Source organism: Lycium ferocissimum, chromosome 11, assembly GCF_029784015.1.
Source record: "Lycium ferocissimum isolate CSIRO_LF1 chromosome 11, AGI_CSIRO_Lferr_CH_V1, whole genome shotgun sequence".
Taxonomy (NCBI): Eukaryota; Viridiplantae; Streptophyta; class Magnoliopsida; order Solanales; family Solanaceae; genus Lycium; species Lycium ferocissimum.
In genome coordinates, this window is record NC_081352.1 from 24537538 (window position 1) to 24554451 (window position 16914).

Consider the following 16914-nt stretch of genomic DNA (forward strand, 5'->3'; position numbering starts at 1 on the left):
ATCACAGTAGTCATCTTTTTTTTTTTTTTTTTTCAAACTTCTGATCAAATATTATACTAAAAATTTGGAATCTTTTGTAAGATTAACAGTCGTATTAATAAATAGTATTACACTATACATCATTATGTATGGTTAAAACCCATTTGCGCTTTACTTTTCACAACAGTATTGTACCTTTCCTGGACCAGTGAAAGCAAATTTTGCTGACTCTAAAGCATACTCTGTCGCATTATAATCTTATTACGGATTATGTCGTCAAATGCGCCGCAGCTGCTGCTAGAACAGCAATTGCCGCACCAGCAGCCGCAGTCGGACCAGCAGCAGCAGCCAGCTGTCGCGAGTAAGGTGGATGATCGCACCAAATATTCTTCAGCTCGACTTATACGTAGGTGTCCCCAATCCGACAGTACAGTCCCTTTGATCAAATTCGGTCCGCTATTTGGACAAGATGAGGAATCTGTCGTCAAAAAAGCGAAGGAAGAGGCATGGCAATATGTGGTCAGGTCCTCCAAATCCAGGGAGGCAACTGTCACTGAGATCTACATGTCTTCCATTAGACAAATCGAAAATAAAGCAAGAGCGTCCTATGCCCCCAACCCTGTACTGGACAAACTGTCTGGTAAAGATTTTCGAGATATGATGCTAAAAGATAGTTGTTTATTCCTCCAACTTTCATTCTCTCTTCTCTGTGGCGACAACAAATTGGATGATTTTCCTCATCTGAGAAATATTAACTTATCCAACAGGCACAAATGGGTGGAGTCTATGTTTCATGTAGGGAACCAGATTCCTTTAGTGGTTCTCAGGGAACTACTAAAGCAAAGGTACTTCCGAGAAGTGGTTAACAATGGCAAGTGGAACGAGCCTTTGTCAGATCTAGCTAAAAAGGCCTTGTTTCGAGTTCTACTTTCGCCAGCGATAGACAATAGATATTGTCGCATCTCTGTACATTTTCCTTGTTTCCGAGGATATAGACGAAGGTTGATGCATTGGACGCAGCAGCTGAAAGAATGTTGTGATGTGCTACACGGGCTCCACTTACTCCTCCTTGGGCCAGAAATAGATCCCGAAAAAGAAGAATATGACGATGATGATGATGTCTACCTGGAAGAAGAAAACAAAGGAGCAGACAGGAAGAACGGAGATACAAATATCGCACAAGTTGGAGGCAGCAGCGGTCCTGATGGCGGTGGTGCTGCTGGATATAAAGCTCAAAAAGAAGATGATAATGATGACGACAAACAATTTAAGAATGCCATAAAGTTGAAACAAGCAGGGGTTCACTTTGGCGTCACAAATGAAGGGATCAGAGGAATCAGCTTCAAGAGCAATTTGATTTACCCTAAACTTTCTTTGCCTCCATTGTTTGTCGGATCTCATACTCGTCTCCTTTTGAAATGTCTCTCACAGTACGAGCAAAACCTCGAGTCTAGCCAACGCGAGGTGAGCTCGTACCTGCAGTTCATGCGCGATTTAGTTCGCACAGCACAAGATGTCAAAATCCTTGCATCAGATGGGATCATAAAAGGAAACCGCAAGTATACACAAAAGTTACCAGCCATTCTTACTGACCTTGCTCCAGATGAAAAAATAACTGATACCGGTCTCAGCCCCGTAGAAATTGAAATCAACAGCTTTTACCGCCCGCCGTGGGTTTCTAACTACTTCACCATTGTCTTCTTACTCACATTTTTCGGACTGCTAATCTCTATTGCTCAGACTGTTTACGCTGTGCTAGCGTACCACAAACCCCCTCCTAGTTAGCATTCTCCCTAATTGCTCAACTCCTTTACTGAAAAGGGGAATCCTGGACCAAACATAAAGTTGTCTCCATGTGATCTATAGGTCACGGTTCGAGCGGTGGAAGCAGCAACTAATGCTTGCATTAGGGTATATCACATATCTTGAGGTGCGGTCTTTCCTCAAATCCTGCTAACGCCGGATGCTTTGTGCACCAGGCTTAACTCCTTTATGGTAACCCTTACTGGATATTCAATTGGTCGAAATGGAACATCTTGATCTTAATTATATATTTGGAAATTTCATATCAGGATAAGATTCGGTTTATCCTATTTCGAAATCTGGATTAGAAATTATCAAAATGTTGTTAATTCTTTTTTACATTCAGGTTTCGAGTCTTATGTAATCAAATGATGACAGTGCAAAAAAAAATAAAAAAATACTACCACACAACCCATCCTATGATCTAGTTCTAAACGTTTTGAGTTTTTCTTTCTAGCTTCGAAGGTCCTCAATTATTGTCCCCTATCTTGAAGGTGAGATGATATGACCCAGTTTATAATTCTTTTATATGATCGAGAAATCCTAAAGGGCAAATGGCGGTTCTAATGGCGGTTCTAAACCCTATCCTTTTCAACCTAAATACCAGATTCTTGTTTATGGTAGGGTTCAAACTCATGACATGCGTCTAATTAATACACAAATCACACGTTGAGCTTCTATCATGAGACCAAAGCCCTAGGGCGATGACACAGTTAGAAGATTAAAAAAAGAAAACTATAGTTGCTAGGAATAGGAATGGAACATTCATAAACCTATGAATTGCTAAGAGATCAATATCTAGTAACATCCAGAATGATATACTTGGTAACTTTTTGTGATATGAATGTGGTACCATGAGAAAATAAGCATCAGGTGACAAGATAGCACAAGTCAGAAGCAGTGGCGGATGCACAGCCAACCGAGGGTGTTCACCCGAACACCCTCGGCAAAAAATAACAGTGTATATATAGGGTAAATTTTCTGTATTTATGTGCATATATTAACTTTCGAACACCCTCGGCAAAAAATTACAGTGTATATTTAGCTTTCTTTTTTTTCCGAACACCCTGGATGAAAATCCTGGATCCGCCCCTGGTCAGAAGACTTGCTAAAAGAAAGCAATACTTTAGAGTTTTCTTGGAGAAGTTCAATACTGGAGAGGGGAGACTAATTGCAAATGTGACAACTGCAGAACTTTTTTCTTAAACTAATACTGTATATATCTTAATCAACTGCCGCGGCGTTGTCATATTCTACAAATTTTGCCCACACAAAGAACAGGCACCATTGTCATTAAGTAAATTTTACAAACTTTAATGGCAGCTTACATTTAAAAGACAGAAATATTCCTTGAGCAACGCTAGACATACTTTTGTCAGCCTCAAGGAATATTGCAAGTAGACATACTTCACAGTGCACTGATAAAGCACTTCATGTTAATCAGCACAATAAAACGGATTGATCACTACTCTTTGCTGCAATGTGTTCGAATCTCATAGAACAAATCCAAGCCCAGATGGCATTTGTTAAAGAAAAGTAGACCTACTATATACAATTGGTTAGGAAATGAAAGGCGTGTTCCATTAAAGCTCACTCGAATAGAGACACTCGTCAACAAGCTGGCGAAGATTTGGGTTCTCCATGGCAGCAGCAACCCGTTCTTTATCATTCAGCTGCTTATTAACTGCAAAAGAATGATATCATAAAATGTTTAAGATTGAAATGTCTTACTTAAGAAGCTGAATCAATTCTAGAAGTTCTCAAGCCCAGAGAAGAGTTCCTATTCAGTGCTACATCGGCATACATCAGGAAACAGAAATACTGCTTCTGATACTCCAACATTCTCTCTGTTCTCCCAGAATCAGCATGCCATAGACCACTGCACAGAGTTTATATGATTTCTTTGGGTGAAGAATAAACTAATTCTAGAATGCATTTTGCATTATAAGATCGTAATATAAATTGGAAGCGTTCATGTTTAATGAATCAGTGAAGCTAATCACAGTCCAATTCTGCCAAGACTTGTATCTGTGCAGCAATTAAAAGTTTCATTTCCTATACCAACAAAATTAGAAATGGAAAATCTGCAACAAAATAATTAGGTACTCTAGAATTAACTCTACCTGACTCTTCATCCGCATGAGATCCCGGAGCCACTTTTATATCTACCTGCAACACCACAAAAAAATAAGCACTTTAGAGGAAATCAAATATAAAATTTGTGGAGATCTGAATCACTTCAACATTGCACCTTGTGGTAGGAGTCAAATTTTAGATAAAATAATCTTAATGGCCTTCCAGGGACTCATTGAATACAAGGAGCTAAGTTACACGGACTCGCCATTTTGTGTGCCGTCCCCGTCCCGGATACGGACGGGTGCGGGTGCCGGAACGGCAAACGTTCCGGATACGGTCAATCACCTATGGATACTTTCACCGGAGTCCGTCGACAAATTGGGGGAAAATTTTGAGATTTTGATTTCTCAAAATGAAAAATAAAATAGATTTAAGATAAGGAAAATGACATACCTTCAATATTATAGTACTTTTATTTCATATATGTTGCTTCATGTTTCAGATAAACCAAGAAGTACTTTTATTTCATATACATGTAAGTTTTTCATAAGAATATCTCTCAAAATTTGTAATATATTTATAGCTCTATTTTTTATATAATTTTGAATTTTCTTAGCCGAATCCCCGCACCCGTATCCATAACCGGATACGCACCCCCGAATCTTAAATTTAGATTTTGCCGAATCCGACACTCGAATCCGTATCCGTATCGGATACCCGCACCCGAGTCCGTGTAACTTAGACAAGGAGCATAGTTTGAGGGGGAGCTTTTGATGTAGATTATAAAAGTAATCATTATCAAAATGGTATATCATTATCCTTTGTTTTATTGAATATATTTTTTAAGTTAAAGATAAAATCCTGTCTATTATCTCTACCTCACACAAGGTAGGGGTAAGGTCTGTGTACACCCCACCCTCCCCAGACCCCCCACTTAAGGGATCACACTGGGCATGTTGTTGTTGCTGTATCTAGAAACAATCTCATCTTTTAGTTAGGGATGAGTCCCGATTACGGGAGAAGGTCTAACTCTTTGAGGTCCCACGAAGGTTCGACTAAAGTAGTACTCTTTTTGACACTAATATGGGTGATACTTGTAATATGAGGTAGGCCCTTGACCCTTCACAATATCATTAGGCATAAAGACGATGGAAGGGGGAGAAAAAGAAAGCACAATTTTATCGTTAGAAAAACTCACTTAGAAAATAACATTACAAGTGGGGGCTTTTATAGGTGCCAAGAGATGCTTCAAGAGAAAGTAGATACAAATGATATCGTTACCAATATGTTGTGTCATTATCTTTGATTTATTTATCATCATCCTTCAGTTAAAGGTAAGGTCTTATACGTTAGTCAGAGAGTTTAATATTTTTCATTGGAGACAACAAAGTGTTCTAAATTTTGCATGCTGTTCATCCTAGAAATACACCATTGTGTACTTTAAATGATATCCTCATGTACTTCGTTTGGTTCAGAAAAAAACTGACGATGAACAGATTATGACTTGATCTTCTTTGCTACAACTCTCTTTCTTTCTCTTCTCTCCACTGTCTCCGCTCTTAACTTTTTCTCCTTTTGACCTTTCTTATTTCTATTTTACCAATCCCATATCCTTTTTCTTACTTTGCACTACATAAGCTTCTTCAATCAATATAATCGTTTTATCTTCTACAAAAGATTTTGGCGTGGACTGACCCCTTCCGTCACTTCCACAACAGAAGATACTAAGTCACTCTGCTCAAACTTTGAAATCTCGGTATAGCAAATATATATAACAGACGGTAAGCCTGTAAGAAGTGGCTGTCTTCCTAACATATTAAATTTCCGTCAGCACTTAAACCATAAACTCATTACCTAGTATAGCAGCATTTCAAAACTATGAAGAAACTACAACTAGAGATAACTGATAGTATGTCAACTTTTGTCAAAACATAGTCTAGTTCACGGAAAACAAAAAAAAAAAAAAACTTGACATCCATAATCAGAAAGTAACTTATAACTGATTAGCAAATTCTCCCAAATAAAAGCATGGCGAATGATGAACTAAAAAAGAAGAAACACTTAAAACTTCTCAGAAGGAAACCATGATAAATTTTTGGCTTCCACGTTCAGTTACAACTTATCAGGTCTGCTAGCTGACCTAAGAAAATGCTAGCACTATAACAGTAGTTTATAATGCTAAAAATAGAACTAAATACCAGTTTGGCCTTCCCTAGATACGTATAGACCATTTTACCTTGCCCATGTTAATCCATACACTTCTTTACTCGTTAATTAAGGAGTTTTCTGCTAAGTACATGCGATGTTTCGAGAAGGTCTAGATATTCTTTACTCAGATTAATCAAGTAATATCAACTACCTATGAACAGGAAATAAAAAAATAAAAAATAAAAAAAGAGCACAAGTTTCATTCCAATCAAAGAGATACGGAATACCACCTTAAAATGTGGAGGGAAGAAATTCTTCAACTTCTCTCTCAAACAGAGGCCAATGACAGTTGCCATGCTACAGTGCTGGATGGTTGGGGTGAAAGTTATCCTGCAAACAATCAAAAGTAAGTAGTAAATATATGAGATAGGAGTCATGGGTGACCTGTTATTTGTAGTAATTTATTAACGTTTGTAGCACCTATTCAACATGCACAGATATAGAGCTGGTTCATAACATATATGAGACTCAACGGAGTGATGCTTTCACAGGTATAAGATGACAAATTATCATGGCAGACCACTCCGTTGTGTCTGTCAATTACGGGATATTTTTCTGTAGAAGGGAAAGAACAGCTTTTCAAGCGAGCATCCAATTTTACAAAGTTAAAAGCTGTCTTTGCTCTTGTATTTTGGGGTTCTTCTGTACTATTTTTTCTTGATTGACAACATTTGTTTAACATTGAAAACGTATACTTATAGCAAAGCTTCTAGGAAATTGCATAGGGATCTTAGATATTGTCTACTCAAATTAGTGAACCACGTATAAAATTAGTGAACCAGGTAAACTCACAGGAATAATTAACAAATCCTTGCACATTTAAATCACAAAAAAAGGAGATAGTTGCAGCATAAAATTGTTCAAAAATCGGCTGTTTTATTATGTGCAACAATCTCCAATTGTATATATCCCATGAGAACAATTGTATGCTGGAACTATCCCAAGTTGGGTTTTTTGAAGCTTAACACAGATGGGAGCTTTATCTCTTCTGATGTGAAGGGTGGTATAGGAGGGGTGATGAGAGATGACAAGGGAGAACTTGTTATGACCTTCTCTCCTCCAATACAATTTGACAGCAACCGAGAGGTTGAGGCTTTAGCAGCAAACCATGGTTCGAGCAGGTGCATATTCTTGAACTTCAGGAACTTTACTCTTGAGGTGGATTCTCTATCTCTTGTCCAAATGATCAATGACAACAAATGCTATAGCCACAAGCTTAACAGTATCATTGAGGAGATTCAGCAACTGAAGAAACATGCTAACGTCAAGGTAGAACACTGTTTTAGGGAGGCCAATAAGGTTGCAGACCAGCTTGCTAAATTAGCCTTAAACAGAACAGTCAGAATGAGTCCTTCTATGACTCCCATCAGCAACTTCCTGTGGGGGCTAATGGTCCATTCCAACTGGACATGAGCCAAATGCCTTCTATAAGGCTCAAATATGACAAGGCAAACTTTTCTGTTAATTAGCTATCTAGGTAGTCTTTTGCGAGGGTTGGAATGTCTATGTTAGTTTCCCCTTCCCTCTTTTTGATGAAGGACAATACAGTAACAGCACCCTTATGTAACATCACCTCACTATAATATAATAGCCAAGTGTTTCCGGAACCGATATTTTGTGTTATATTTTACCTCTCTATAACAACTTTTGCCTATAACGGCAACAACCATCATTATAACAATACATTCTTTGTAAAATTACTCCCCATATAACAGCTATCTTCTTAACCATCTTTATAGAAATAGAATCTCTATGATTACCAATAATAGGTTTAGAGATTTTGATCAAATATTTTGATACTTTCACTACTAAAAAATGGGCAAAAACCGACGGATTCCGTCGGTTTTTTGGATAATTTCTTTAAATCTTTTTTTTTTTTTTTTTAAGAAAACCGACGGACTGCGTCGGTTATTTTCGCGAAAAAATGCGCAAAAAATATAATTATTTTTTATATTATTTTCTAAAATACACTGACGACTCCTTCAGTTTTTTATTTTTTTTTAATAAAAAAACCGACGGAGTAGAGCGAAAAAACAGTATAAATGAAAACAATGTAAGTATTTGAACAAAGAACATGAGTGGTCTAGTGGTAGAACCCTTTAATGCCAAGGAACATACCAGGTTCGATTCCAAATTGCTACATATCATTATTTTATTTTAAAAACCGCGCGACCTAAACCGACGACCCATAGTCCGTCGATTTTGGCAATTTTTTTAGTAGTGTTTAATACAATATTTATGACAAAGAATGTTATATGAATATATATTTCCATCGTTAAAAGACTTCCCTTCTTTAAATAAAGTGTGATTAAGTTTAGAATTTGACATTAAACCTCTTTGTAATAGCCAAATGTTATAGGTGTATAACAATCATTCGTTATAGCAGCCAAAAAATTTCTAAACCAACAACGTTGTTATAGAGAGGTAAGGCCAAGTCCTCGTCTTGTAATCGCCTTCTGATATATAACGCCCCAGACATGGAAAAATCTTATAAACAAAAAGTACATATAAATAATAGACAAGCATGGAAAGTAACAAGTGAACATACAGAATGCGTCTGAGCTTCTCATCGACAGTTATGGACTCCTCGGAGAGTACACTGAGCTGCTCTAAAGAATATGGATGCTCAGGATCTCTTATATCCCTCACAATATGTATCAACTTTCAAGATCAAGGATATACATCAACTTTAGTCACATTAAACTCAACATACAATTGAATTACAAAAAATTGAACTCTAAATTCACTCAATCAAAAAAAAAAAAAAAAAATCCTTTACTAAATGAAACAGCCTTCCATTTTTTACTCCGGTAGAAATTTTCAAACTAAAATATGAGCCCGTTTGGATTGGCTTATAAGTTGCTTATAAGTTGTTTTCGAATTTTTTTTTGAGTGTTTTAGTAGTTTAAGTCATTTTTTGTCTTAAAATAAGCTCAAAAAAATAATTGAGCCGTTCAACTTAAATTTGTCTAAAAGCGAACTTATAAGTGAAAACGAATTTTTTATAAGCCAAAAAAAATAAGTTGGGTAAGCCCATCCAAACAGGCTCTATGTCATGTTTCTTCCTTTTCCTCCCTTATTTGGAAATGAAAGAATAAACAAGCAATATGTTTTTAGATAAATAATCAAGCTAATAAAAACATGGAAGGTCACAACTGAACTTATAATTTGTATCAACTTTCAAATCATGGATTAGCATAAACTTCGATAGGATAATAGCAAATTCACAAACATTTGAACTACAAAATATCGTAATTCAAAACAAACAAACCAACACAATAAATAAAATATCAGCAGAAAATTCTTTTTCTTACTCAATTTCTCTAGTAGAAATTTTTAGCTAAGTTGATCAACGTAGTTTTGAAATTTCAGCTATGAACTCCGAATTTGCTCAAGCATTCAAAATAAAGATAAAAGGCAAATAGTTTTTTTTTTTTTTTTAATAAAAAACAGAGAGAGAAGAAAAGCGAGAAGATCATAGTAAATTCACAAACACTTGAACTACAAAAAGTCAGACTTCCAAATTTCATCAAATAAAAAAAAAAACAATTAACATAATAAATGAAATAGCTAAGTTTCCCCCTATTCTTAATTAATTTTCAGTTAAGTCAACGTAGTTTTGAAATTGCAACTATTGGAACTCCGATTTAGCTGAAACATTCAAACAAACAAAAAAAGGTAAAAATGCAAAAAGTATTTTTTTTAAATTGTCTAGAGAAGAAAAGGATATCATAAATATCGAGAGGATGAACGGGGTGAGGATCATCAGTGCGAGGGATTCTTTCCTTTTTTGCGTGAACCACTGGATTTGCATTTATCAGTCCTAATGTCATCTCTCCTTTATTTTTTTGCTCTCTATAAATATTCTCTTTCTATGATCCAAGCAAGTTCAGACTACTTTATATACTCTCCCCCAGTCTCTTAATTTGTTTAACCACGAAATTTAAAAATAAAGAGAGACTTAAATGTGTATAATGTAGTAAATGTCCTTTGAATGTTATGGTTATAAACTTGTCATGTACTCCCTCCGTCTCAATGTCATTTGATTTGATACGGCGTTTAAGAAAGAAAAGAAGGTTTTTGAAATTTATGATCCAAAACAAGCATTAGAAATTTGTTTGATTGTAAATTATTTCATAAAATTAAATTATTTTTAAATATAGAAAAATGACATTCTTTTTGGGATAAATTAAAAAGAAAAATGTGTCACATAAATTGAGACAGAGAGAATAATATGTTTGAATTACCAACTTAAAAAATATAAAAAGAGGTATTATTACATACCAAAAAAAAAAAAAAAAAAGTAAAACCATTAAATTGAGACGGCGAGAGTATTAAATTCTCTTTCTAATGGTACTACAGTACTCTATATGGAATATGCTCCAATGGTCCAACTGAAGAAAATGACAACAATTGGTCCCTTATCTTTGATATTCGATTCGAAATAGTTCCTTAAGTATTACTATATGAGCAGTTTTGTTCCTTTAAGTTTTGCTAAAATGAGCACGTTTGATTTTCATTAGATTATTTACTAAATTTTGATTGTTAAATTTAACTGCAACTATGAAAATAGAAAATATTTAACGGAATCTCACATTTGGAAGTAGATGTTAGTTTTTATTTATGCTATTTTTTTATTTATTTCAAGAATTTGATACATTTTTTTTAAGTCGCAATTTCTATTTTTTGATCTATTTTTATTTTATGTATAATATATAGTTTTTGTGTTGTGATTTTGGGAATTTTGATGAAAATTTCTCGTGTTTCTGGTTGATTACTTTCTATAGTGTCAGTTAAATTTAATCAACAAAGTTTGAAAAATACTTGATAGGGGATATAGAGTGTTGTTTTAATAAACTTAAAGGATTAAAACGGCTCAGTTAATACTTAAGAGATTATTTTAAATTGACTACCAAAAACAATGGACTATTTTTTTGTCATTTTCTAATCCAATTGGCGCACAAAGTTCACGGATTCTTGTGTCTCGCTTGCCTTCAAAACAGCGGCGCATTTTGTTTATCAAAAAGTTGTCCGCCAGTCACACTACACGTAACACTCTATGTATGCAAAATAAGTACTACTTGTAAGTAAAGACGAAAATTGTCACTTACTTTTTGTAGGTTCAAAATGAGTATTTTTAGTCTGTCAAAAGTTTTTCATTAAGTTTGCCAAAAGGAGCACTTGAGTTTCCGTTAAGTATGTTCTATTTTCACAGTTTCCGTCAAAACAGTGGGGTTTTTGTCAGTCATAAAAGTTGTCCGCTAGTGGGGTCTGGCATTTTTGTAACCCAAAAAAAAAAAAAAAAAAAAAAAATTAGAACCAAACTAATCCATTAAAAAAAAAAAAAAAATCAAACTAGGCTTCACTCACAGATTCTGTGCGTGAAAGGGCGAAAGGGCCAATGTGTACATTTACATTTTGGCCATTTCCTGCCCCAACCTTTATTCTTTGGAAATCAAACTCAAAATTAAGGTTTTTTGCGTACTTTGACCGAAGATTAGTCACGTTTCAAAACACCGGAATATAAATATTTTATATAAAATTTAATATTTTTTTTAGTGTGCAATAATATCGGCTCATTACATCAAATATACATATACATTTGGATCGTCGTTTTAGGGGTTGTAAAGTGCTCCAAAGTACTTTTGAAAACTTGTTATATTTAGGTTTAAGTGTCATATTTTATAGGATTTTGATTAATCTCTTTTGTTTTACTCCCAAAGCTATGAAAGTACTTTTTTGGTTCAAGACGAGAGGTTCATAATAATTGAAAAATATTTCATTCCATTAGCAACGAAATACATCATTAAATTACAATAGACTTAAAAAAAATCAAGTTCTAGACACTCTTCTACTTCGGATGTCTTTGCCACCACGGGAGTTTTGCCCACATGAACGCTTATCATGCCCAGATTGCTTACATGTCGAGCACTCGCAAGAGAGTAAATCTTTTTGCTAACATCCATTTGATTGTGATAACGGGTTAGCTTGTTTTTTCCCAATTTACGGATATGGTTCTTGTTCGCAATCATAGAAAACGGCGCGGCTGGCCAATAAGCTTGATCACCAAGGGGACGGAAGTGGCCTTCATATGCTTTAAGGTATTTTACGACCTTATATTCCTCCGCCACATAATCGCTACATTTCGGCCATTCTCTCAAAGCACTTGATCGCATGAGAACATGGCATGTGGTACGTTTGCCACTTACCACAAGTGCATGATTTTGTACGCTCAGTAACGATATGTTTGTTTCCTCATTTGCCGTCGCAATAACCCGTTCTAACTTCATACACTCGCTGAGCGACGTCATACTGGGTCATTTGGTGACCCTCTGCCTTTCTTCTATAGTGCTCCTTCTTTTTGTAGGGCTTTAGCATCCATGTTCCGTCCTTGGCTAATATAGCTCTGGCCTGCCTTGTCCTATCCGCAAATCGCTCCACGACCTGCCTGAAAGTTAGTCTTACCATTACCGTGACAGGTAGTCCTCGAGTAGATTGATGAGTCCATTGAAAGACTCCGAGCCGTTCGTTGTGAGCATGCCCCATCTCCTTCCTCCATCAAAGATAAAAAGTCGTCCATTTTTCAACTTCTAATTTCATCAACCAAACATATGCCGCTTCACTCACTGCCCTTAGCAGCTCCATTTTTGCAACCCATTTTTTCTGTTGATTCTGCATCGCAGCCCCCCACATCAATTTGTTTACAGTGTCATTTTCAAACTTTGTTTGCAAATTAGCCTTTAAGTGCCTTAAACAATATCGATGGTAAGCATGTGGAGGTCTTTACCCTTTCGCAGTACGCATATTGTGCAATATGCCTTTATGACGATCCGATAGGACACATATGCCCTGACGACCTTTAATAACATGAGTTTGTAAATGAATCAAGAACATCCCCCATGTCTCGTTGCTCTCATTGGCGGCAATTGCAAAAGCAAGAGGGAATATTGACCCATTGGCATCCATACCTACTGCAATTAGGAGTTTAATGTCATATCGGCCATATACATGCATCCCATATATCGATATCACATTCCTAAGAGCAAAACCATCAATACTTGGTTTGAATGCCCAAAAGACGAAGTCAAAAATTCTACCCTCTAAAAGTCGCCACTGTACAACAATGCCGGGATTAGCATGTTTTAGAGCCGCCATATACCCCGGCAACGCCTGAAAAGAGGATTCCCAAGTTTCAAAGATCGTCTCAAAAGCACGTCTACGCCCGAGAAATCCTTTTCTCTTGCTTATGATTTTACCATATTTTGAGTGGATCATGCTAATACAAGTTTTGATAGGCATCCTGCATAAGTTTAAACAAACAACATTTAGCAATGATATTTTAATTGCTATAAGATATATAATGTAAACGGTTAGATAAGTTACCTTGGAGTTTTCTCAATGTGTTTAAGTAACACATGAGCAATCATGTTTATATCTAGATTAAAATGATTTGCTCGACTTTGTCCCATATCACAAGTGTGCTTAGGGTGGACTTTTGTGATTTTCCACAGACGATCAGGATTAGCAATTCCCCGAAGCAACCACCAACGACCTTGAGTATATCGCTTTACAAATCGACCTCCATACCGATTTGTTTGAGTCATCAACCTTAAACTCCCTCATATCCTTTATACAATACATTCGACGACCCGTTGTAACATCCTTTTTTATGTGAACCGCATTCCCTTTGCAAGGACGCATTCATCGATCATGGGATTTTTGGTTCAATCCACGTTTTTTGGCGACTTTGATCATCATCTCTTGTGAAGACAAATGCATCCTCACGACCTTGGAGACTGTCAAGATATGGAATATAGTCAGAATGCCACTGCATTGGGCTGTCAGGAATTGGGTTTTCCGCCATCGAAGGTGGTGCGTGGTGGTGAGTTGGTTCCGGTTGCCTCTGGGGACTAAAATGTGTATCTTCTTCATCCCCTTCACTATCTTCATCATCGGTTACCTCTGCATTATTAGCTGGCTCATCGTCATCACTCTCTGATGTATCCACATAACTTGGACAATCGTCATCTAAGAAAGGCCTATCCTACACGATAAAAAGCATATGTTAAATTTCAAATTCAAATATATATATATATATATATATATATATATATTATTTAACATCAAGGTGATGAACCTACACATATTGATAATGAGCATGGTGTGGAGAATGATCAATTTCACCAAACTGAGGGGACTGCCTTTCATCCACAGTTGGTACCACTGGTGAGTTTTGATAATAATCAACTGTTGACACCCAATTTTGTCCCTCCTTTATTCCAATTTATTTCCTTGGGTTTTTAAATTTTTTAACGAGCTAAATGCTTTGTTTCACTACTATTTTTATTACTATTAACATCGTTATTAACATCGTTACTTTCTTTACTCTGTTACGAGTTTTAAATGGTTCGTCATCGTCATTTAGGGATTTGTACTCGTTAAATTAATTACAAAACAACACTTTGTTAAATCCTTATTTTTTTACATATCAATTATTAATTGTCTTCATATAGTATATATGGTACTAGTTATTAAATTAGAAGCCCAAAGAATAATTAAAATAGGGGAGAAAAGATCAACATTTTTTTTAGCCAAAACAGGCCCAATTCGTGACTAGCCCACAACAATCCGTAGCCCATTACCCATTTCCCCTCCTATTCCAAAACGACCAGCCCACTAGCACTAAGCCTACCCGACCCGATCCGGCCCAGCCTTTCCTCTTCATCCCTAAAACCTAATGAACAAAAGAAAACAAACACAGCCCTTCTCCTCTCTCTTCAATCTCTCTCTTCACGCCTCCCACCTCTTTCCTCTTCAACATAAGAGACGATTCGCCTTTAGCCATGGCAGATTTCTGTCTTACCATTTCCATACAAGTCCTCCCTCTCTCCTACCTTCAACGTTCGGGTCAACATAAACGACGAAAACACTTTGAAATTTCTGAAAAGGGAGATCAGCTTTTAAAGATTCGATTCGGTTTTCAAACAGCGATTGACATTAAAATCCCGCCCACACGAAACCCTAGTTTTTGACACCTATAAATACGTCTCTAAGTGCTCAGCCGAAGGGGAGGAATTTTTGGGAGGGGGAAGATGGGTAGCTTACTTTAAAGTTTCATACCATTTGACAATTATTTATCTGTTCTTAAACATTTCTCACACGAAAACTTTCGGATCTGTTTCGATCTGGGGTTTGAATCTGTTCGGGTGTAGATTCGAGACCGTCGACGCCTCTTTCACTGCACCACAAAAAGGTTAGATCTAGACCTTATTCCATTTTCAGTTTGTTAGTACGTTATGTGAAAATAGACATGTCTTGGACTCTGCCATTGGTTAATATCCGATTTTTTTTTTTTTTGTTTTGTGAAAAGTTCATGAAATAAATCATGTCGAGGCTTTTTGTGGAGTTTCGGAATATAAAGTTTCATTTGATAATGTTTTAGCTTTCAGCCGTTTTTTAGGAATCATGCTTTGTGAAACTAATCTTAGGTAAATATCTTGTTATTCTAGCTCAGATGAATAATTTCCTGTGTTTTAGTATGATGTATTAGCAACATGGTTAAGGCTCCCATCCGCCACATCTATATTTTAGCTCATTTTATTTGGGTTTGAGTAGTCGTACATGCTAAAACAAATGTTACTGCTATCTTGTCTTCCGGTTGTATTAGGAACTCTGGTTTTGGAAGATATTTCCGTAAAGTGGTGGCTAATTTGAATAGAAAATGAATGACACCATGACTCAAGATCTTTACATGTACTTTATAGGAAATTGATTCATGAAATTCTATACTTGTATTATGTGCAGATGCTAAAATTTTTCTTTCTCTATGATAGTAGGAATTATATTGAACATGAGGACACCTCTGATTATTTCATTTCTCCTACGACCATTGGAAAACGTGCCCTTCTGATTTCGGATTTTAAGTAAAATAGGATCCTTTCTATTTCATCTCTTCTAAAAAAACAATGATGTGTTTAGAAGTCGCGTAGTAGATACTTCTTACTATATATGATATGTTCGAATCTGTTTTTAGATAGTTGTAATTTCCTTATGTCAACAAACGACTATGCAGATTCTTCAGGCTATGTCTAAACACACTTATATTTCTTATATGTTGTGGCTATAGAGCCTATGATGTTTTATGCAAGGTGAATGAACATATTGTAGAGATGTGCTATGCTATTTGGGCTGTGTAAAAACTATGTTAGTGTCCAATCGCCTACAAATTTTGTTCCTAAATTTTGGTAATGTCCGATGAAATGCCCATATGAAAACATTTTGCTTTCCCTCGTTCTATGCTAGTTTCGATAGATACTGAAAATAAGTTATACCTTTGATTTCTTGTTATGAATTAGTCCATGTTATTTTATGATAAGGCTAGATTAGATTCTCTATCATAACCAGTGAGTGATAGTACACTTCAGTAACATCGTCCCCTGTTTAGTTTACTTTACCCGGCCACGTTGTGTTGAAAATCACGTTTTAGGCTTGCAATTGTATAAAATGTGCTCACAAAATTCTAATAAAAGATGTGTTTAGCAATCATATTTTTTTTTAGGATCTCACTTTGTGTTCTAAAGGATATAACTGTCCTAAAGATGTAAATGTACAGTAGTAACTTTACTTAGCCCGAGTTTATTAATTTTGTATAATGGAATATATGTTTCTAGCTATGTTTAGTATATTTTCTCATATACTTTAGTACTCGTGCGATATCACTGTTGGATTTCTTTCTCGTTCGGATATTCTCTAGACAAGAGACGCCGGCTTATGTGGTAATTGGTTGTATTCTGTTGAGTATTTGAAAATGTATTTTTAGTTGCTTCTTATTAGAGTGCTTAGCTACCA

The 16914-nt window shown here is 36.0% G+C and overlaps 2 protein-coding genes across 4 annotated transcripts; both read right to left on the reverse strand.

Moving 5' to 3' along the window:
• Positions 1-3033: 3033 nt before the first annotated feature.
• Positions 3034-9952, reverse strand: LOC132037997 (protein AE7-like 1). Of its 3 annotated transcripts, XM_059428714.1 has the most exons (6): positions 9793-9952; positions 8615-8716; positions 6297-6396; positions 3906-3951; positions 3587-3661; positions 3034-3466 (listed from the first exon to the last, which is right to left on the reverse strand). In XM_059428714.1, the coding sequence occupies exons 1-5, from the start codon at positions 9897-9899 to the stop codon at positions 3588-3590; spliced, it is 429 nt and encodes a 142-aa protein (XP_059284697.1). In that variant the 5' UTR covers positions 9900-9952; the 3' UTR covers positions 3034-3466; position 3587. The 3 variants fall into 3 exon arrangements, with proteins under 3 accessions (XP_059284697.1, XP_059284698.1, XP_059284696.1); XM_059428715.1 differs by lacking the exon at positions 3587-3661 and having other exon boundaries at positions 8615-8710; positions 9733-9950; XM_059428713.1 differs by lacking the exon at positions 3587-3661 and having other exon boundaries at positions 9793-9947.
• Positions 9953-12849: 2897 nt separating this feature from the next.
• On the reverse strand, positions 12850-13670 carry LOC132038153 (uncharacterized). Its single transcript, XM_059428872.1, has 2 exons — positions 13450-13670; positions 12850-13366 (listed from the first exon to the last, which is right to left on the reverse strand). Exons 1-2 carry the CDS (start codon positions 13668-13670, stop codon positions 12850-12852), a joined length of 738 nt encoding a protein of 245 aa, XP_059284855.1.
• Between the last annotated feature and the right edge of the window lie 3244 nt (positions 13671-16914).